This window comes from Anabas testudineus, chromosome 10 (assembly GCF_900324465.2).
Source record: "Anabas testudineus chromosome 10, fAnaTes1.2, whole genome shotgun sequence".
NCBI lineage: Eukaryota > Metazoa > Chordata > Actinopteri > Anabantiformes > Anabantidae > Anabas > Anabas testudineus.
This window is the reverse complement of record NC_046619.1, coordinates 14,192,485-14,215,190: the sequence shown is the minus strand read 5'-3', so window position 1 is coordinate 14,215,190 and position 22,706 is coordinate 14,192,485. Positions and strand designations below refer to the sequence as shown.

Sequence of the window (22,706 nt, the reverse complement as noted above, 5' to 3'; positions counted from 1 at the left end):
TGGTGGTTCTCTTAGGGTGTGAGGGGCATTTATTCTGATTATCTGCATCCACTTGTCCCCTTAGAGGAAAAAGTAATTGTAAATCAAAAGTTCTGAGTGATCTTTATATTATGATGAAACATTTCACTCCTGATGGGAGTGGTGTCTTCCAGGAGTCACTGAATAGTTTAAAAGTAGAGTATAAAGAGTATGAAAATGATGTCAATCACATGCTACTTTGCCTAAAAGTGCTTGATTCCTCCAGGAAAAGTTCCTAACAGGGAAAAGATCCCGTGGGACCTCAGGCCCAGACAGGTCCAAACAGGCAGGTATTGGCTAACCGTTGGCTAAGTGACAGCAACACCAGGAAGAAGGAGAAGCTGGAGAAGTAGCAGGATCTGGAAGAGAATGTGCAAAGTCTATAAGTCAATAAGCCAAAGTGGTTCCAGTGGTTGTAGAATAGGAGTACTAGGGGCTGTGAATCTTAAGCTGGGAGACAGTCTCCATACACCACTGTTTGGAGTAACTTAGATATTCCCTCCTTTCATGTGAAAACGGGGTTTCTAATGACCAGCTAACCTTTTAAATTGATAATTTAACTTGTATTAACAAGCACAGTGTGCCATTGTAACAGAGTATAAATGTTTGATGATAAATAACTTTTTAGATATTCAATTAAAAAACAGCTCTTTCCAGCTGCATTGTTTGTTGCAACATTAAGAACGTGTACAGTGTATTTCTTATCAATTTGAGTCTTTAATTGATACTTTTTCCACTAGCACTATGAGGTTTTTATGGCTGTTCTCAATGAAGATCTGATTTTTTGTGTCATTATTTTAGGCATATTATATTGATGTAGATCAGATAACGTTTCATGAGAAATTAATGCAGAAAACCACAACATTTGAAAAGGTTCACATACTTTTTCTTGTCACTGTATAGTACAGACACACATCTACAAGTACATGTGTGTGTGTGTGTGTAGCTCTAATTCTTCCTCCCCACTGACCGGTAATACCTTAAATGTCCTGGGTGTACCTGAGACTGAGCACACTCTGATAAACTATTACATAATGTTCTACTACAGGTAACCTACATGTTGCCTCTGTGCCGTGAGCCGGCGTGTGCGCATGTGCGTCGTCACGCTAATTACTCGGTTTCCCAGAAATCCACTCGGCGCGTGCGCAGAAGTGGCTGTCTGACCGTGGTAAACAGACGTCAGAAGGGAGTCTTCGCCTCGGAGTCAAAACAAAACAAAACAAGTCAAAAGATCCGCAAGGAGTGAAAATTAGGACCAACACAACGACAGGAACTTTTACAAAACTCTTCGCTGATTCAAAACGGTTAGTTGGAAGTAGTTATCGGAAGCTTTTGGCGGACTTCTTCACGGATTGTAAACTCTGGAGTAGCAGCAGCTTAACCAGCTAACGTTACGGAGGCTACCGTGGTGTTTTCAAAGTGCGGCGAGTGGGAGCCGACAGACCGCCGAGGCGACCCAACTTCACCCGGCGCCGGGGGAATCCGCTTTCTAGTCCGTTTCCCGAGCCCGCTGAGCGAGGATCGGCCGAGCTGCGGGTCGTGCGGGGTCGCCACGGTTGTATAACCGCCTCTTGGAGCATCGTGTGCGGCGGCAGGAGTGTGGGGAAACATGGCAGATGGTGACATGCGCCTGGCCGCAATGTGGCGGATCGTGCAGACCTGAAGTACGGACTCTTCTTACGGACATTTATCTGGTCCTCACATGTTTTTATGAACTGAAACACCAGCCTAACCTGCTCTCCTTTTCGCTCTCTCTTCACTAGACATTTGTTCGGGTGTTTAGTTGCAGCGGATCTAACACTTTGACCACAGACGTATCAGCTGTTGTTTTTTTTTTTTTTTTACACTTTTTGGCAGTTCAGCAAACGCGTATATCGGACAATCACACGCGTTTACCGGCTCTTTGATTTACTCTTACTAACTAGAGACTGCACCCAGATCATTTGGGGATTTTTAAAAAGTTTGTGTCGAGGTATTTTGGCTTGTGGAAAGCCTAGACATCACTTTGTTTACAAGTGGAGACAGACAGGAGCTCTCCTGGGAACATCCTTTGTAACAGTAGCCAGCTAATCCCTTCTTGTAGCCTTTATAGATTTACAGTAACAAATCCTGGGTTTGAATCTGACAATTTGACATATTTGGTACGAAACAAATCTAAAATTTAAGATTATCCCCCTAAATTATCACCTTGTGAGGAAAAACAAGGTATAGTATACTTTTTTATGTGTTTATAAATATACTTAAATTGAGTGTTTATTAACTAGGAGTGGCATTTATTTTACATAATTAAACATAAATGACTTTATTATTCATTTTCAGGTGAGCTAAAACCTCTGTCGCTCCAGATGTTTGGCTTCTCGGTGCCACTCTGCCACTTTTGTTTTTATTTCATTCAAACAAAGGGACTCACGTCTCAGCCCTACTTCAATCTATATAAATCGGAAGGTTTATGATAGTTACTATTAAGGAGATTATTTGGGTTCCCTAATCTGCAATCTGAGGATTAACCGAGGCTATTGGTGTGTCCAGATTATTACGTCTCTTTTGTAGGCTCCTCGGTGGGTGAAGCATATTGTTTTCATTTAGTCAGGAAGTTTTTTTTTTTTGTTGTTGTTGTTTTTTTTTGCACCACCCTCAAAGTTAACTTGATATTTTAAAAGTCGATGCTTTAAGTGCTTCTCGACTTTCTGGTTGCCTGGAAGTCCAGTGGTCCGCCATGGAGGAGCCAGCGGTGCCCCCGATTGACCCAGATTTTGAGCCGCAGAGCAGACCCCGCTCCTGCACGTGGCCGCTGCCGAGACCCGACATCTCTGCTGTCAAACCGGAGGGGGCGGACGGCACCGAGTCCGCCGCCGGGACCCCGCCCGCCGATGAGGACAAGCCCGAGCCGCAGCAAATCACGTCCGAGCCCGAGAAAGCGGCGACCGGGGCCGAGGGCGGAGTCGTGGCCGGTGTGGGCGGAGCCGGCGCGACTCCACGCAAAGGGTCGTCCCGGCGCAACGCGTGGGGGAACCAGAGCTACGCAGACCTGATCAGCCAGGCCATCGAGAACTCACCTGAGAAGAGGCTGACCCTGGCACAGATCTACGAGTGGATGGTGAAAACGGTGCCTTACTTCAGAGACAAAGGAGACAGCAACAGCTCGGCAGGCTGGAAGGTGTGTGTGTGTGTGTGTGTGTGTGTGTGTGTGTGTGTGTGTGTGTGTGTGTGTGTGTGTGTGTGTGTGTGTGTGTGTGTGTGTGGACATGTACTCAGCTGTAAGTCATTGATTTATGACTTTATAATTCATGCTGGATCAAAGAAACGCTGACTGGAAGATGAGCATCCTTAAGGAAACCTCACAGCCAGCAGAGGAGCTCACATTAATGTCAAAATTTAATCATTCTGTTGTTATTTCAGTCATAAAAATTCGCCTTAAATGGTTTTGTTTTTCATACTGATGACACTTTTTTCAGCAGGTAGTTATTAATATACTGCTGTGGCTGAAAAAACCTTCTTTACATCATTACTGATTATCCAGACAATGAATCAATTACTGTTGGTCATATGATGGAGCAGAAAATTGTGCCAATCCTAATTTCCCCAGAGCCTGAGGTGCGTTTTGTTTCAATTTCTTTCTCTCTGCTTCCAGAATTCAATCCGCCACAATCTCTCACTCCACAACAAGTTCCTGAGGGTTCACAATGAGTCGACGGGAAAGAGCTCCTGGTGGATGCTCAACCCAGAGGGAGGGAAGACCGGCAAAGCTCCTCGCCGCCGGGCCGCCTCCATGGACAACAGCAGCAAACTGCTCAAGAGTCGCATGAGAGCCAAGCAGACCAAGAAGCAGGCTGGAGCGGCCGCTCTGGGGGGCGCCGCAGGGGCTCTGCAGGGTGATGGCAGCGCTGGTTCAGCTGGTGCAGACAGCCCCAATTCGTCCCAGCAGTTTCCCAAATGGGGGGTCAACAACAGTAGCCCCTCGTCCCGCGGCAGCATGGACGACAACGACATGTGGACCACCTTCCGCCCACGCACAAGCTCTAATGCCAGCACCGTGAGCGGACGTCTGTCCCCCATCGCTCCTGGCCAGGAGGATGACGACAACCTTCCTGAGGACGGGATACTGGGGAGATACCCTGCCAGCAGCTTGACCCCCACCCTTACCGAGACCCTCATGGAGGAGCTGGATCTGATTGATGGTCTGACATTGATGACCGGGCCCCAGGGAGGAGCTAGTCCCAGCACAGCCCCACCAGCACCTCCCACTCCGCTGCCCTCCGCCTCCACCCTGCTGCCTCGTGGTTCCAGCTTCTCCTCCTTCCACCAGCTGCAACCATCCGGCCTCTCGCAGACCCCTGCTGACACCGGGACCCAGGCCTCCGTCTCTCAGTGCGGACCCAGCGCCAAAGAGCCGCCGACCTTCAGTAACTCCCTCTTCAACCCAATGTCCAGCTCTGGCTCTCATGGCAGCGGACACTACAACACACACGTACCCTCCAGCCTGGAGGCGCTGCTCACCTCGGACTCCCCTCCTCCGACCGATGTCCTGATGACCCAGGTCGACCCCCTCATGCCCAGTCCAGGAGGCGTGGGCCTGATGGGTTTGGGCACAGGCGTGATGGGTGTGAGGCCCAAACCCAATCAGCTGCTTCTGGGTAAAGGACTGGAACCGAACACGGTGGCACCCATGGCGCTGCAGGCTCAGATGCAGTCGCAGCAGCACCACCTTCACCACCAGCAGCAGCAGCCACAACAACAACACCAGCACCGCTCGCAGATGGGGTTGGGGATGATCCTCTCAGGTATGTCTCAGGACCCGCCACAGCTCTCCACCGTCAAAATCCAGCACAGCACGGTGCAGGCTGTAGGCGCTCATCACGGCGTCAGCTCGGCCAATCCCAGCGCAGGTCTGCAGGTGATGGGTCAGTTCCCAGCCCCGTCTTGCTTCCCCATCGGTCAGGACCGACTGCCCACAGACTTAGACATAGACATGTTCACTGAAAACCTGGATTGTGACGTGGACTACATCATCAACAGTGACCTCATGGATGGAGACAGCATTGATTTCAACTTTGACCCCATACTGCCAGGAACCCAAGGCTACACAGGCCCGGCCACCACACAGGGCTCCGCCCACAACTGGGTCCCCAGTTAAGTCCTGAGCTGACCACCCAGCAGTAGCCAGGTCAGGTTCTAGTAATCTCTCCTTAATTAAAGAAAATAGGGAAAAATGTCCAGCACAATTTTCCCAACGTGTTTTATCTGAGAAGCCTTGAAGATATTTAATTTACAGTTATATAAAATAGAGAAAAAACGGTGAAGTGAGTCACACAAAATACACCGTCATCACCAGTTTACATTTTTTATAAAGGGAAAAATGCTCAAATTGAGACATTTTCAGCTCCTCAAATATGAGGATTTGGCTTTGAAAAAAGTCTGGTTTCCAACATTTATCAATTACTGAACAGCAATTATCAATAATCATTAAAAAAAAGAACCCTAACCCTGAATCAGTAAAATGTTCATGAAAAGAAAAAAACATAGACCTAAAACAGTTTTCACTTGTTATTCTTAGACTAAATCTCTATAAACTGTGCTCAACACAACACATGGATTTGAAATGTTAATTAGTCCTAATCTCCATTATGTAATTTTAATTAATTAGTTATTTATTTAATCAATGACTTTCTATCATCTTGTCCCACAGGAACTGATCACCAATCAAGATAACCTCACAAAATGACAAAACAACAGATGCGGTCCTCCTCCCTGATGGACGAACATACTGTTTTCAAATCCAACACTTCTCTCGGACTTCAAAGATAAAACCAGACCTCAGTCATGTCACGTGCCAAGACATGCAGAGGACAGGGAGCAGATTCAGGCTACTATGCACAGTTTTCTCCCTTTTCTTTTTTTGTTCTTTCAAAGAAAGAAAACAACACTTGCAACGATCTGGCTGCTAGCCGTTTTGTCTTTTAATCTGATGTTTTTTGTTTTTTTTTTTTTACGTGTGACATAAAGTTTTTAGAGTGAAGAGACAAATCATTCTCCCCTCAGCTGGGAGTTGATGCAGTTATGTTACACAGGATTAGCTTTAGGGGGATTACGGTACCCTCTGGTCTTGACGGCTTTGGTATTGAAGACTCAGTGGACTGTGTGTTTGTGGAGAACAGGTTTTCCATCGACGTGTGCTTGCCGTGACTCCCCTGCGTCTTCCTGAAGAGGAAAAGTCTCATCGTAGGAGTCGTGAAAACGGAGCATCGTGACCGTTTTGTGAGCAGTTGGACGAAAAAGACTGGACGACTTGAGATATGAAAATGTTTGACTCAACATTGGCTGCACATCTCGCCCAACTGTGCACCTGGACTACGATTACGTGTACGATTAAATTTCTCACTCTAGAGAAAACAAGGTAGAAGATGATGCTTTTTTTTTTTTTCTTCTTTTTTCTTTTCTCCAGTTATATTTGGTGATTCAACTGTTATAACGGTATGTATTTGCAGTTTTGGCATTTTTGACTTCAACCCAGTGTGTTAAGGTAGATGTCAGTTTGTTTTTAATCCCTGATGTGCAGTTAAACTAACAAAATGAAGAAATGTGATTTGTGACTTTATACACGGGGCATTCAAGTGTAAATTTATTTGCCAACAAGTGATTAGTTGGCCAAGTATTATATTGTCTTAGACAGTAATATGCCTCAACTGTCAAATGGTCTACCTGATTATGTTTTTCTTTTTTCTTCAAGCCTGTGCATTGTCAAAGCACTTAGGTTTCCTGTGACACAGGGACCCCAAACTAAGAGAAAACATCCACGCTAGGGTTGCACCATTTCATTAAGAAAGTTTAAATAGCGTAAGAGAAAACACACGAGGTACATGTTGCACATGTGCGTCACACTATGCAGATTTATCAGGAGAACAAAATCATTATCTTGAAGGAAATTTGAAAAATGTCTTCTTGAAGGTTTTTTTCTATTTAATGTTTTCCTGATAGTTTGTCGGGGGGTGGGGTTGACAGTGGGTGTTGGTGCTTCATGTCAGAATATCCTCCCACTTTAATTATCAGTACTAACATTCAACAAATTAATGAATTCACTGTGTGAGAAGTACAAAAAAAAAAGAATTTATTTGATTATAGTTTAATATACAATTTAGATGGAGGTAATAAATGAGATATTAATACATATGAATATATTACTAATGACAAGTGATGTTTTTTACATTGGAGGAAGAATTTTTGGATCATTTTTAACGGTAATTTTCTATACTTTTATTTTTGTAAAGGATGAACTGCATGTAGATTTTTTTACATAACCAAAGGAACACTAATATTTGCGTTTGCATGGCATTTAGAACGCGCTTGGGCCTGACACAGTATCTCAGTTGTACATAAGCTTCGCAAAAGGCGCCTGTAACATTAAATCTGACAAGTGACGCAAAGTGCATCGATACTTGACCATTTTAAAGACGAAATTCCCAGTCATCTGCCTCATTGTTTTCCGCATTAATTAAAGAGCAATCAGCGCTGAAGCAAAAACTCTTATCGTCCCACTTTCTCATCTCACATCGAGACTAAATACAACCTTTACCTCTCAGGGTCATGCAGAAGAAAAGCAAGAATTCAGATCACAACGGCAAAAATAACATGAATTTCACACGTTTTTCTCTCTGTCACATCAGACTGGAAACATTTCTATCTTTAAAAAATAGCTGATCTGAAATTTGACTCCTCTTTTAGCAGTACTAGCCTTTCCCTCGGGTTTTTAATTTTTTAATGGCCAAATTTAAAACACTAGCATGAGGTTAAGTTCTTTCCTCCCCCTTTAAATTTGTGTGTTTTGTGTTTGTATTCAATTATTCATAACAGTTTTGTGATCAGACTCCCTGCAGCTAAAACTCTTCAGATTTATCATTTCACTGTGATTTTTGTAAAGTTTTCTTTTCTTTTCCCCACAAATGTTTGTCTTTTATTCGAATGGTGCTAGTTGTCATTTGTAATGTATCCTGAAGTACGCCATGACGCAGTGGGTGCATATCAGGGACTTTTTGTTTTTATGTATTATAATAATAATCCCCACAACTTCAGATCTGGAAACAAAAGACCAGCTTATAAAACAACGGCATGATTTAATTATTATTATAAGTCATAACAACATTAATTTAGGAATTTGTATATGAACAATCCCTTTTTTTTTTTTTTTTCATTCATAATGGTCATGTATTGGTGGTGTTGTGAAGAGTTGATAGGACAGGGTGCAGCAGCTGAGGGTGGTTGGTTTGTGAGAATCTGCTGCACCAGGCTTCGTTGTCTCTAGTTCACTGTTTCCCCTTAAAAAAACAGGCAGGTGTGGTGTTATTAATTAATTCCCTTATATCTCCCATCTTTCTATGTAATCTCAATTATCTACTTTTTTTCAGTTTTAAGTAGCAGTTAGTCCCCGTATGCTTGTTTTGAAACTTAAAATGCCCCCGTTGATCCAGTATTTAGTATTTGGCAAAGGTTTATTTTTTATTTTCCATAGGGGAGGGTGGGGTGGTCAGGGGTTGATAAGTTGTGCATAAGCCAATTACATTTAATGATTTTATTGATTATTGTTGATAGTTTTTCTTTCTTCTCCACCCCTTCAGTCTCTTACTTTCTTCACACGTAAAGTCGGCCAGAGGTGATAAACTTTTCTGAACAGCAGAAGTAAATTCAATAAACTATTTAACCCACGCTGTGTGGTTTGTTGGTGCTTCTCATTCATGAGACAGTTCTGCAGGTCAGCCACCAAGAGGTGCTGTTAAGTTATACAAATATTATCCATGTCCATGAACAGCAGCACTCTTTAAAAGTACTGCATGTTATTAACTCTTTGATGCATGGTGTTTAATTTATGTTTTAGGTAAACATGATAAGTCTCCCAACCATCTGGGGCGACCACAGAAGAGCTAAAACATTGTAATGGTCATTTTTATCTTATACTACAAACCATCTCTGATAACTTCTTGTTTTTGTGTCAGAAATCTGATAAACCATGAGGAGGGGTTTAGTTTTGTGCTCATGAAGTCTTATCCAGTGGTGGATTGTGACACCCTCACTCCTGCTCTGTGGAGGTTATTTGGGGTCATGAGCTGACATTTTCTGTGTTGCTCTGTAATTTCTTTCTTTTCCATGACACTAAAGTGTCGTACTGGGGGTGTCTCTGCCCTCTATCTGATTGATTTATCTTTTTCAAAACAACAAATATATTCGTCATAGGCAAAACCCAAGATTAAAATCAAGAATAGTACTTTATAGCCAATTAGAGCCAAACTTACAGGACACACATGCACAGCAACAAACACCAAGTAAATTTAGGTGAACTGATATGAAAGGTGGTATGTCCTATATTATTTAATATTTCTACATGTAAATACCAGGAAATGAAAGTTGAACTACTCTGTCCAATATATCAAGTGTGACTGCAACACTATTTTATATTAAAAAAACTTAGTTATTAATCATTATAAGTAAACATTGTAATTTGCCTGTAGATCTACTCATACATACTTACAAATATTTCCTCTACAGACTCTTAACAGGGAGTTTATCCAAATGTAGAACCTATCAATAGAGGTCAGTTTTGTCCAGATTATAAAGCTGTAAGAGACAAATTTGAGGCAATATAATTAAAAACTGACTGATTTTGTGAATCTATACTATAAAGGTATTATATAGAGAACAAACAGAAAACAGTAGACTGTAGTTATTTTCATAGACCATCTTTATAGAAAACATTTCACATTTTCAAAAAACTTTTTATCTTTTGCTTTTTTTTTTTTTAAATTGTTTTTTAGATAATTGTCCATTTTTTAAATCTACTTAAGTTGAACATTTTTAACATCCGCGTCAAAGGCTCGTTCTGACTTGTAGAAGGTGTCTGATAGAAAACACTTCATCAGAAATGGTGCTGAACAACACCAAGAAAAAACAGTTCCCATCCACGCAGGAGACGCCGCGAGTTTGACACTTGTCAGGTGGAGGAGTTTTCCCAGCTGCGACCAAAGCCCTCATCAAGCCTCCAGCAGCCACATCCAGCAGCACTCCACCTCGAGCCTGAAGGCACCTGTGTTAACAGCGCTTTTGCTTTTGTTGATATGCACTTCTGTTGCTTTTCTACGTCTACGTCTAATAACTCTAAACAGTCTGTCACACCTCTACATCTACCCAGGCTGCAGCATAACAGCAGGTCCTACAGTCACACCCAGAAACAAACAAAAAAAACTACTCTAAGTTTACAAAAACTGTAAAAATAAAAAAAAAAGAAGACAAAAAAAGGACAAAAGATACAAGTGTTTTAACAACCAGTTTGCACATTGTTCTGCTCTGAAAACTGTACTGCGGAGTTTAACTCGATAATCAGCTTTGAGCAATATTCTGAACCCAAGTTCAACCCATGACCAGTGCAGATCTACTTCAGGGCATTTTTCATCTTTTCAATTCACTACCAAACAACCGTCTGTCTGAAATTCACTCTCTGATTTGATCATTTCTGAAGCGTGTCAGTACAAAAAGAAACAAAATCATTTTGCAAAATGGCTCAGCTTAATAGTCACTGTAGGACACAGCTCACTGACCTCTTCAGTTTAGTTACATGTTTTCTAGTTGTGACAGTTTGGAGTTAATGTCACCAACATCAAAATCCTTCCAATAATCCACTGAAACATTTGGGATCAAGAAGACATTTCACCAAGAAATTTGGGTTTGAGCACAAAAGCAAAGTCTAAAGTTTGAGAACAAACATTTAAAAAAATGTTTGTTAAACGTCGTACAGTGGAGAAGAAAGGCGTCACACCCCACACACAGTTTGCCTCAACATCCACTAATGAGCTACCTTGCATTATAAATATATAAAGTTTTAAAAAGTGCTTATTAAAAGAAACTATAGTGATGTGATAACTTCCAGCTGTGTCGCTGTTGTGTTTGTTCTTGACCAGCATTAATACGAAATGTTAGGGAGATCAAGCTGTCATCCTTCACAGTCCCCTTATCGTTCTCTTCCAACACTGAATAAGATTGTCCAAAAAACAAACCAACAAAAACCTAAAGACCCAGGTCTCCCATTAACATTCATTCAACTTGTACAAAAGGTATTTTTTTTGGGAAAGCTGAGTTAATACAAAAGGAGACTGATTAAACTCTAGGCGGATATTGGCCACTGTAACACTCCGCTACAACCGAGCAGTTTATCACAGAATGAGCTGGAACACAAAATCAGTAAAAATTAAAACAACTCTAGAAATAATTGCACATAACCTTTGAGAGCCGAAATGTTCGATAAGAGGACTTTACAACAAGAGAATCTGCAGAAAGGAGTGTGTGTGGGGGGGTTGTGGCACACTATGGTTTAAATACATTAAATCTGAGAAAAGAAAAGCACATTCATTAGGTACAGCTACAAAACGATGAAGCTCTGTGTCCTCAAAAGTGCCGCTCTTGTTGAGATTTCGTTGTCCTCATGTTTCTGGGTCTCTCTGTACCGGTGGAGAGATTTGACTTCGTGCCTCTCCGAACACTTAGGCAATCATGTACTGAGTGATGGCTCTCAGGGCATATAGCAGCTCCGCTTGCAGCCGGGCCTCCATGATTAGTAAATTCACATGTATCTGAGGGAGAAAAGATAGGAAATGATTCACACTAATGGTTAATGGTGTTGAGAAACACATCTCATGTTGTGTTATTGTTACAGAAACACTAAACCGTATTTGTTGGGGAAAATATAGTAGCCAGTTAAAGGAAGTGTTTTACATTTTGAGCAATGTGCTCATTCACTTTCCTACTGAGAAATAGATGAAAGGTCACTCTCATGTTTGTCCATTAAGCACGAAGCTACTTAGCATAGTATAAAGGTTGGAAACAGGTAGACACAGCTACCCTGGCTATTGAAAAGGTAATATAATCCACCTAGCTGCAGCTCTAAAGCTCACTAGCTAACAAGTTACTGTATTATTATTTTCACCTGTACAAAAATCTAAAGTGTAAAATCATCAATACCCGTTTCTTGGCTGAGACTTGTGGCCAAGCAACTAGAAGAGACTACGGGAAGTAACTGGGCAAGTGAAGAAATGACTCACTTTCGATGAGCCCTGACTAACACATTAGGGCTACATCGCTTACAGAGACAAACTGAACTGTGACTGGCTGCTTGTGTTTGTTTCCGCTTGAAGATATCAGTTACAGGCGTTCAACAAAGTGATTAAACTGCAAAGCTCTGCTCCCTGTGATCCCGCTCCCTATGAATAAATTAATCTAAACAGCAACTGTCCCCTCCTGCAACGAAACAGAGTATTGTTTTGGAAGTAGCTGCAGCTCTCTACATTTGTGTGTGCAGTCAATGAAGTTCAATAAATAATGTAAAGATTTAGTGTGGGGTATATGAAGCATAATTGGCTTGATAACACCCTTCAATTGCTGTTAGGGCGAAATCTGATTGGAAACCTCTTGAACGACTGTAAGTCCAGCTTTAGGTGCTTTTCACATGCAGATACAGTCATAGTGCTATCAATGCCTTCATCTAACCATCACAAAGAAACTGATAAGGTATTTTCCAAAGTGTTGAACTTCTTCTTTCAGTAGGTCTGTATAAAGGCCTCTTACCCTTTCTGAAGTCTTAAGTGGAGCCCAACTCAGTGGACACGATGAAGTTTTGGTGGCATCAGGAAAACAAGCCATAGCCTTGATGTACAGCTTCAAATCCCGCTCCAGCAACTGGTTCACTTCTCCATAATCATAATCATCGTAGCTGTAACCACAAAAAACAAATGCTTATCTACTTAAATACAATAAAATTAGTCTTTCTATTAGAGCAAACAGGGATGTTTTAATTTCAAAATGAAGTAGCAGTCTCACCGTATTCCTAACACACAATGGATATAATTCCATATCGCCCTCTTCAGGTCGGCGCTGAGCAACGATGGGAGGGTGGTCACACTCCTGAATCTGTCATCTAAGAGATGCCCGATGTCTGAATACAATCTGTTGATTAAGGAGAAGCCATGGTCCTCCCATGAATAGTCCTGCCAGAGTCAATATAACACATCCATCAAGTCACAACAAACACAAACAGTTTGCTAAGTTTGCAAATACTGAAGGGGTCTGAACACTTTCTGAATTAACTGTAGAAAACAACAACAAAAAGTGTACGAGTATGAGGGAGTAAAAACACATATCTCAAGCCTTATATCATAAATTTCTCTGAAGCTAATTTGAGTTTTTAAGCTCGACTAATGTATCAAAATTACTTTTACTGATTAACTTGCTCTTGCTGGGGTAGCATTATCTTAATTTGGCCTCGACCACCTGGACGTCTCAAACTGCTTCTGACTGTGCCACAGATGTCGTTTGGAAATGGGACATTCAAATACCAGACGAGATAAGTGCTACGCGTGTGACTAAACATTGCATCAGTTTACTTTTGATTAGATTAACTGCTGCTATAAAATCATAAAGCATACTGTATTGTAAAATATTGGTTTGGTTACTTTGGCACAGGTTGCACTATATTTAAACCTGTGTTAACAAAGTCAATGTTTATTATGCACATTTAACAGACAACTGTCAAACAAGTATTTCCAGTGGCCATTACATAAAGCATCATAACACACATGCGGGCCTACTGAAAATTTGAGTATTGATATATGCACAATGTGTCCTCACCTGAACTCTAAACTCCTCCTCCCTACGAGCAAACTCCTGATAGCAAAAGTCAGAGTCCGTGATAAAACGCGACGGGTCTGCAAAACATATCATCTCCTCCTCTTCTTCCATATCTAAAAAAAGAGACGATGAAAGCAAAGGAGACGGTAAGAGTGTGTCACTTAGTGTGGCTGGTGATGGGGCAATTGCTCAAGTTTCACACCATGTGACCTAAATCTAACACTCAAGATAATCATCAGAAGTGAGTGGGAACATCTAAACAGTCTTAGTTTGTGTACCTCTTTCTGCATTCTTCTGCCAAGTAGGTTACCTGTTTGCTGGAGTGTGTGTGTCTGCAGAAACCGCTCCTCTCTCTTCTCACGCTCTTCCTGTGACTTCTGGATCCTCTCCTTGAGACACACCATGTCACAACTGGAGTCCAGAGACTGTCAACATAAACAAAAAACTACTGATTATAATCTCATACTTATACAAAAATCTTTTAAATCATAAGTTGGTTTAAATGTATTCATGGTTTAAATTAACCATAACTTATTATTCAATCAAATGAAAATTAATTCCACAAATAGGCTTAAAATCATACAAGCTTTTATTTATTTATGTTTGTATCACCAGTTTATCTCAAATGAAGCATAATATTGCATGAAATCTTCTATTTCCAAAACAAATTTTCCTCTTGAGGAAGTTGTTATAAATGATAAATTTATAAATATAGTTTCCTAGTACAAGAAATGTTTAAAAGGTAAGGAGAAATATTTTTTGCATAACACACATTAAGTGTCTTTGTATTTGTCTGTTATGATTATTTTAATGAAATACAAGTCTCATTTGTTACCCGTCGTCGTGTTATATGTTCGGAGGGAGTGGGGAGTGACTGAGGCACATTGGCATTGCCGTTGGCAGCATCGAAGGGGCAGAAGGTCGGGGGGGTACCATTCGGAGATTTGGAGAGAGGAGCAAGGTCTGAGTCTGTGTCGCATCCAAACACAAAGCTGCAGAGGGAGTGGCAGTGGGCCAGGATCACCACAGCCTGCACCAGTTCAGCCAGCGACCAGCACTGCTCGCCTGCCTTCAGCAGCGTCTGGAAGGAACACAGACAAAAGATTAGGGTCAGACACACCAAAGAAACCAAACAGACTTTCAACTGTGAGAATGAGTTCTGTATTTTAAGTGATAACAGGTCACTGTTTAATTTGATCTGGTTATGTTTTATGTAAATTATGTTAAGGGTGGTTTGCCTGTGTTTTCCTTTGCTGTACCTTGATGTGTGAACAGGCTGTCATCCAGGGTTGGTGGGCGAGCGCCTTGTTGATGTGGTCAAGGAGGCGAAGACGAGGGGGAGCCGCCTCCAAACCCTGCAACCACAGAGGGTCCCCGCCCACCCTCAGGAACTGGGCTGAGTGCAGATAAACCAGGTAGTTGCAGTGATGTCGTGCTGCTGCCTGTAAGACACAGGAAGAAAACGTTGAGCAGACAGATTGAGGAGCAGGACCAAGTCAAACAAAAGATCCTGTTATCTTTCATTCCGAATTATGAATGAGCCCTGGTGTTACTTGCTGCCATAACAAACTGAGTTTATTATGTATTCGCAAGAACAGCCAGGTCACTGACCATGATGGCGATGTAATGTCGGTACGGCAGCGGCAGGGGGCCGTCCATGTGCAGGATGTAGTGCTGTGTGCGCAGGAAGCTCTCCAAGTACTGAGGGTGGGAGGCCATCTGCTGGGACACAGCATCCACGCTCCCCCTGCTGACCAGAGCCTTCATGAACAGCAGTGACACTCGCTCCTTCTCACCATTCACCATCATCTACAGAAACCAGGACAGAGAGGAAGAGAAGGTTGACTTCTGGTCAAGTATGTTATGTGTGTTACGTAGCTATGATAGCTGAAACACAAATCACCCAAATTTTCAACCAGACGCTTGTCTATGATGATTTAGTACTTTTCTCCATATTACATTATAGTAATCTTAACTATCTACGTATATCTACACTTAAGACTGTTGGTTGGACAAAACAAGCATTTTTATGTAATCTCTTTGACATTTTATAGACAAAACAATCTTTTAATTGTGAAGAATTTGATTATAAATGTAAGTTGCCAATCTAGCAGCCACTGGCATTTTCACAATGCCTCGACTTGTTCACTGACTTTGTTGTTCTTGTGTAATAATTAAAAATGTGTTCCCAATGTGAAAACGTTTATTTCAAAATACTGTGTATACATATAACGGCTGGTTTTATTTGAACAAGATGATATTAAAATCAGCAATGCAGGGCTGACTGTACTCTGAGGGAATTATCAAAAGCTCATTTTGTAGCCAAAGCAGTTTGGCTCAAGATAGGGTTGGACTCCAGTGTCCACACCATGTGATGACGGGCTCAGACTGTGCTTTGGACCAGAGTCATGCTCCACACCTTAAATCAGCTAAGCAGAGGCAATCTCGGAAAACAGCAGCCTCTATGTCGTGATACAGCGCCACTGGCAAGTGAATACATTCCTTATGATATTCTTCCTTGAAATAAAACAAGCAAACAATGGTGCTCAGCGGGGATCTCGACAGACACAGTCACCAACCTATATTGGCTGCAGGGTCAGACAGTTTATTATTAAATATAGATGAAGCACCATGGGTTATAGCAGGTTTCCACTTCTACAAAATGAAAATGTACAAAAATAATAAACAATTTGATGCACAGCTGAAACCAGGAAAAAACACCCAAACTTGTTCTTTGAAATGAGGATTTTCATGCTGGGAGGAGTTGCAGATGAAGGAACTAATGTAAAACTTTTTCTTAGCAGACCTAGTTGAGGGACGCTCAGCAGCAGCAAAGAAGTGGATGAGACCAAACACATAAACATTGGAGCGACAGAGCTGTGAAGCCTGAGGCCAAGAGAAACAGACCCATGTGGAGACGGAAGCTGACCTTTCCTCATAGGCACAGCCCATGTATAACCTCTCTCACTGTCATACAGTGGCCTCTAGGAAAAGAAGTTTGGGAGCTTGGCCACAGGCTCAGTTCCCCTGAATGTGAAACCTGAGTGCACAGCACTAATCAAAGCCAAATGGCTTTCTGTAGCCTGAATTGAATGCTGGCAAAGACTTCTCTTTTCACAGCACAGACTGCTCTCGAGGGTTTTTTACTGTCCTGTCAAATAACAGACACCTCAAATCAGGCAACTGCAAATGGCGACTAACAGGCCTTGTTACTTAATATTAGCCCGTACAGCTCTCTGGAATTAGACACCATGTTTATCTGGCTGGTCGCTCCATGAGGTATTTCACTTCTCCCTGCCTTGGATGAGGGTTTCCTCCTCATTCTGCAACAGGCTCCACCTCTTGACCTATATAAAGTCTACGCTCAGATCTTAAAAGACATGTTAACATACCAGACATTAAACTAATCAATCTCATTCGGATGTTTATGCCTCCCTAACAGCTTAGTATATATAAAGTAGGGCGAAAAACATCTTAAAGAAGGACTAATAAAGAAGCAGTGGGTGAGCGAAGGCACTAAATGAAACGCTAACACGCGCTGACCCACTCTCATCTGTCAGTATATGGGAACGGGACTGGAGGGTAGTTGGAGCACACAGGTGCCTGCCAATCAAAGACCTATTGACAAGAGTATATTCACAAGTATCTCTTTGCAACACAAGAGTGTGTCATTAGCATGCTAAGCTGCAGAATCTAGGTTACTGCTCCTCCAAGCCCTAACTGGCTCCGTCACCGAGAGGAATAAGCCTGTTTAACTAGCCATCATTTCAGAGTTGTGCACCATAAGAAAACATGTTTCGATTAAGACTTGTTATGATCTTTTCATCACTTTATTTTTTTCAGTCTGTCACTGTGAAATAAAGTAGGATTGATACTGATAACCTAACTGAATAAATTTAATCTAATTATATTATAAAGAATTCATATAAAGCTGCTGAAAACTGTTCAGCTAGTACCAGAGACTTTAGACAACATCTGAGATATATAATTTTGAACATATCTTTTGCATGGTGGTTCAGCAAATATCAACCCACATATGTGCCAGTTGTGCCATTCGATGTGTTAATCTAGCTTTTTTTTTTAAATGTTTTTTTTTTTTCATTAATAAAATGTAAAAGGGGAAAACTAGTCAAATGATCCACTGACTGAAAAATTACCTTTAACAGTTATTTGGATAAGCAAGTAACAACTCTCTCTCAGTCCCTGGGTTAATTATATAATTGTGAGCTAAATAGGTTTGGATTTTGAACTCTTGGTTGGACCCATATCAAAACATTTTTTTATGGTTTAAATAAACTATCATGGACATTCTGACACGTTAGACAAATCAAATGACAAATTAGACAAGAAAATAAGCAGCAGATTTAGAAGGTAATAAAAATAATCATTAGCTGCAGTCCTAAAAAAACCAAAGGTTCAGAATCACAGGACAACATACTGTAAGAATCCAATAGTAAATGCACTTGGCTTTAAGGCTCCAGACGAGGACCAAACCTCACTGCACAAAAATCCACATAAACATTTTAGACTAGAAGGATGGCAGTTTCTTATGAAAAGAAAGATGACTAAGAGCCCACTCAGGCAAAGAATTATTAAACTGAGCGATCAGGTGACAATTAACATATGAGCAAGATTTGCTTTCACCCTATTCAAGTGTCCCAGAGCAAGGCATAGACTTCTACCTGATCCACTGGGTCTGTGCTGCAGCTCTTCAATAGAGAGAAAACCAGTAACCTTTTGCTTCTGTGTTAGAAGCAAAAGGTTACTGTGCCTTACACGAAACCCTGAGCCCATAAAAGACACTGTCTGTGGGCTTTATTGGGCTTTCCTGCCAGGTGACAAACAGCCTGCAGCTGTTGTCAAGAGGAAAATACAAATTATACCATCAGAAATATAAAGAGAAACAGAAAATCACAACAAATCTCTAGAAGCATATTGACTGGCTCTGACATCGACTGAAGCTTCAGACACCATCAAGGTAACAATAATTACAGCTAACATAAAAGACAACACTTACTTGTACAGGTTCAGGACAAGAAATTTGCCATCAATGGCCTTGTACAAAGAGGAAACTGGTGTTTTGTGTAATCACATAAACATGTCTGGACAAATACGACCCCAAAAGTCAAACTGAAACAGGAACTAGAGTTGGTGTGAGCAGTCGTGCAGCAGGAAATGACACATCCTACAGTTTTAAAACTCAGCTGAATCTCCTGTTTAAGTCCATGTACAGTGTCTATACAGTATAAATGTGTTTATTGTACATATGTCAAGATTTTCTAACAGGCTCGAATTTTGGGGACTTGTTTTTTTAATGTCCAGCCAAAATGAAATATCTTTCTCCTTTTTCAGAAAGACTGAATTAGAGAAGCAATATTATCTCAGTGATTAATCAAGCAGGCCACCCACCCCACATTCTTTAGAGAAACACTTTTATCAGTAATAATCAATAACTGTGATTATCATAAGAGAAAATGGTTTAGACAGACATCCTTTGTCAAAACTGTGCAGACCCCTAGACACAGTGCTTCATCTCTCCTGCTTGAAAACAAGCCTCAAAAGCTGCACGCAGCAGTACTTATAATAAGGCAATACACTCCTTATTGTCCACCCACATAAAAAAAACACCCGCATGAAACAAGAAAAAAAGCTGCTAACAAGAGTGTGTGGGTGGATATGTAAAGCAAAAAGGAACACGTCATAATTTAGGTGACAGTCTATGGGATTACATAGCATATTTTGGGTTTACATAGATGCGTTTCATTAAGCACAAGCCTAATTATCTGTTACAGTATACCCAGCAGCAACTTATTTTGAAACTGAGCCATTTCTGTGTAGTGACAGACAAGCCTGAGGGTGAATAAAGCGAGACAGTGATATTGATATTAGACCTGCTGTTCAAATCACAAGAAGAATTCAAACTTGTGGCCTAGCTTGAACAGATAAAAGAACAGCTTGCAGAGGGACTGTTCAGCAAAATTTCACAGGTGCATATCATTTGACATTCAAAAACATAATAATCTCCGTTGCCGACACAAAAGAGGTCATTTGTTTATTGATCTGAGAGGAGCAAGAGGCAAGGATGAAATGAAAAACAGGGGTGACGTCAGTGAAGGGAGGAAAGGTAAATGGAGACAAAGACGGGCTTTGATAGCAGGCTAACAAACAAAACTGCAGCACTGTATGAGCAGTAACACGACGAAGGACTAAAAAAGATGCCAGCAGTCTTCCAAGGGTAAATATGTCAGCTTGAGATGAGACGTGCATGTGCGCATGTAGTGTCTGTCTAAGTGTGTGTGGTAGTATTGATGGGCTGCAGGAGGGGGGCTGCTGCAGATACAGGAGAAGGACATTAATCTGCATTCCAACTGAGGCTGGAGGGGTCTGTCCTTATCATGTGCCAGAGTCGTGGTGGCACTGACCCCCCCCCCTCCCAGCCAGCATCACCGGAAACACAAGCAGCCCGGGGCTGATTTTGACTTTGCAATCTGAACTCGGGGAGTAGCACAAAACAAACCAGCTGCAACCCAAAGAGGTGGAGAAGGGAGGGAAAGGAGCTTCTGGGTAGGACAGCGCATGCAGCACAACCAAGACAAACAAAACACTGTGCTGCAGGACCAAAAAAAAAAAAAAAAAAAACAGACAGAAAGCCGAGCCCACACACAGCAGATGAATGATTAGACCTGTCAGGCAGGTAGGCAGAGAAAGGAGGAGACGCAGTTACAAAAGACTTTCACAGATAGCGGGGTAATTCATTACTCATCTTATGCACAAACAAGCCAGGGGCATGTAGGTTACCATATCAAAGTCAGACATTCAAATTTAGTGATGTTTACAAGACTGTCAAATAATTGTGATGGAAGCGGTTTAAGCAGCCATACACTTACATTATGGGTGTCTTTGCAACAACAATATAAAATGCAAGTTGAATAGCAATGTAGATAAACAGCAATCAGTGACAAAATTGGTGAAAAGTAACGCACTGGATTTTAAACCAGAGTAGAGGGCTTTGAATCCCTCGGTGCTCGCATTCCTCCCTGTTTTGCTCCATTTCTGGGCTCTAATCTGCAGCAAACATGTCTTTTTTTGGACTGCACTCGGGACAGCGCCCCCTTTCTGTTGCTAGATGAAAGGACAGCGACAGAGGAGAAAAACAACTTTGATTGGCAGTCCAGTTCAGCCAGCAAAAACAGCACAATACAGAAAAGAGTGTGCAACATTTAAAGGCACCAGAAGGAGGAAAAACGGAACAGGGCTCAGGAGCCTGCATGAATTTAAAACACTGACTCTTCATCATCCTCTCGATTTGTTCTTATATATTATTTATAAGCAAATAAATGGCGCTGCATTACTTCAGACAGCTAACAGACACTTTTCTCCCAAATCCACAGATGATGTCATCCTCACCTACAGCTTTCTCCTGCACCGTTAATGCACTGTCGGGTTAAAATCAGGCACCAATCCGTGGAAAAGTGGAATAAAGACACCTTTTATAAGCAGCTACTTCAATCATCCTTGGCGAAACAAACAAAAGCAGACTCTTCGTTAAAGCGTCCGTGCAGTCTTTGTGATGTTAAAGGCTAAAACAAAGGGCTACTTTCATTGATAATGTTCATTTTTAGCTAGCTTAACGTTAATGTAGCTTAGTAACGTCAGCGTTTAATCACAGTTGCGAGTTTTACGTGACATTTTAACGGCTACTCATGGAAACTAAACAATGACTTTTAAATGTTGACAAAAAAAAAAGTAGAAGCTCCTAAACTTGAATTAAATCATGTTCAGCTTTTTAAAGCATTTTTAATTGTGTTTTAATAATAGCGTGTTTGATTACCCGTTAGCTGAGTTAGCTCGATCAGAAGTTTGGTTCGGTTAATTTAGCTCGTTAGCTAGTTAACGTTACAGTCGCAGTGACGTTACTGACTGACGCTATGTTAAAAAGTTACAGAGGTTTTAAAGTGTTAGCGGTGATGTTTGTCATATAAGTTGGCTGTTAGTGGCACAAACGGGTCGTTTAAAGCTATAAAAGAGGCGACAAAGATGAACGCGGAAGGTGGTAAAGAGTTTTTCTTTAATATAGCTAAAATAATCCTGTCTCAAATGAATGAACGTTACTCGGGCTCCCCAGCTAGCCGCTAGCTTTAATTGTGTTAAAAGTAACTTAGCCTAACTACTGTTAGCTTCGCCTAATGTCAGCGTTAACATACCTGTTTCTGGACTCGCTGGCACTGGGTTCTCAGGGGGTACTCCATTTTATTCGTACAGATGATCATTTTCCAAAAAAGTGTGCTATTGCATGGATGCGGCTCTGTCCTTTTCTTGGTGCTTTCCAAGCTAGCTAACAAAAGGCAAAAAGCCTTCCTCCTGCTCCGCCGGCTGCAGCTGAAGACTGGACCGAGACGACAGAAAACCTTCCCGGAGCTGGGCTGACAGCTCCAGTAACAGTGTGCCCAATCAAAGCACGGGAGGCGGAGCTGGCTCACAGGGGGCGATATCCGAATGCTAATGAACATCTGCAAACAGGGAGCAGGGAGGCAAACACAGGCCGAGCAGGACGCACAGCCAGGCTGCCAGCTTCACACGGCAGCACGGTAACTCACAGAAACTCAAGTGCACACTTGAATTACTCTGTGCAGGTCAGATCTTTATACTCTAAAGGGCAAATGTTGTACTTTATATTCCACTTCTTTAGTGGTGGGGACACAAAAAAGGGGATTTTTTTCAAAGTGGTTAAAAAGCCAGTAGCTCAGACTTGAAGTCAGTTCTTTGGGGATGTGCACACAGACACATTGAACCACATGCACACTACAAAGCATGATGACAACTATGGACAGTGAGCGACAAGAGGAGCTTCTTTGTTGTGTCTGAACAGGGTGAGAAAGTGAAAAATAAAACAGTGTGTGCAGCAGTGTCGGGGATGTTGACAGTCTGCATGGACACAAATTAATACAGATAATAATACAGAATCTATCAGAGACTAGGAAGTGACTACATTTACATTACTGATAGCTTATCAGACACAAAGCATGAAC

At 41.7% G+C, this 22,706-nt stretch overlaps 2 protein-coding genes across 2 annotated transcripts; one reads left to right on the top strand and one right to left on the bottom strand.

The window, feature by feature from the left end:
• Positions 1 to 1,148: 1,148 nt before the first annotated feature.
• Positions 1,149 to 8,715, top strand: foxo4 (forkhead box O4). The gene is made up of 3 exons (XM_026357863.1): positions 1,149 to 3,175; positions 3,650 to 5,182; positions 5,705 to 8,715. Exons 1-2 carry the CDS (start codon positions 2,735 to 2,737, stop codon positions 5,150 to 5,152), a joined length of 1,944 nt encoding a protein of 647 aa, XP_026213648.1. The 5' UTR covers positions 1,149 to 2,734; the 3' UTR covers positions 5,153 to 5,182; positions 5,705 to 8,715.
• A 1,028-nt stretch (positions 8,716 to 9,743) lies between these two features.
• Positions 9,744 to 22,122, bottom strand: si:zfos-80g12.1 (sestrin-3). Its single transcript, XM_026358168.1, has 9 exons — positions 21,882 to 22,122; positions 15,289 to 15,486; positions 14,937 to 15,119; positions 14,513 to 14,758; positions 13,988 to 14,102; positions 13,678 to 13,790; positions 12,871 to 13,037; positions 12,619 to 12,763; positions 9,744 to 11,627 (listed from the first exon to the last, which is right to left on the bottom strand). Exons 1-9 carry the CDS (start codon positions 21,945 to 21,947, stop codon positions 11,538 to 11,540), a joined length of 1,323 nt encoding a protein of 440 aa, XP_026213953.1. The 5' UTR covers positions 21,948 to 22,122; the 3' UTR covers positions 9,744 to 11,537.
• Positions 22,123 to 22,706: the final 584 nt, after the last annotated feature.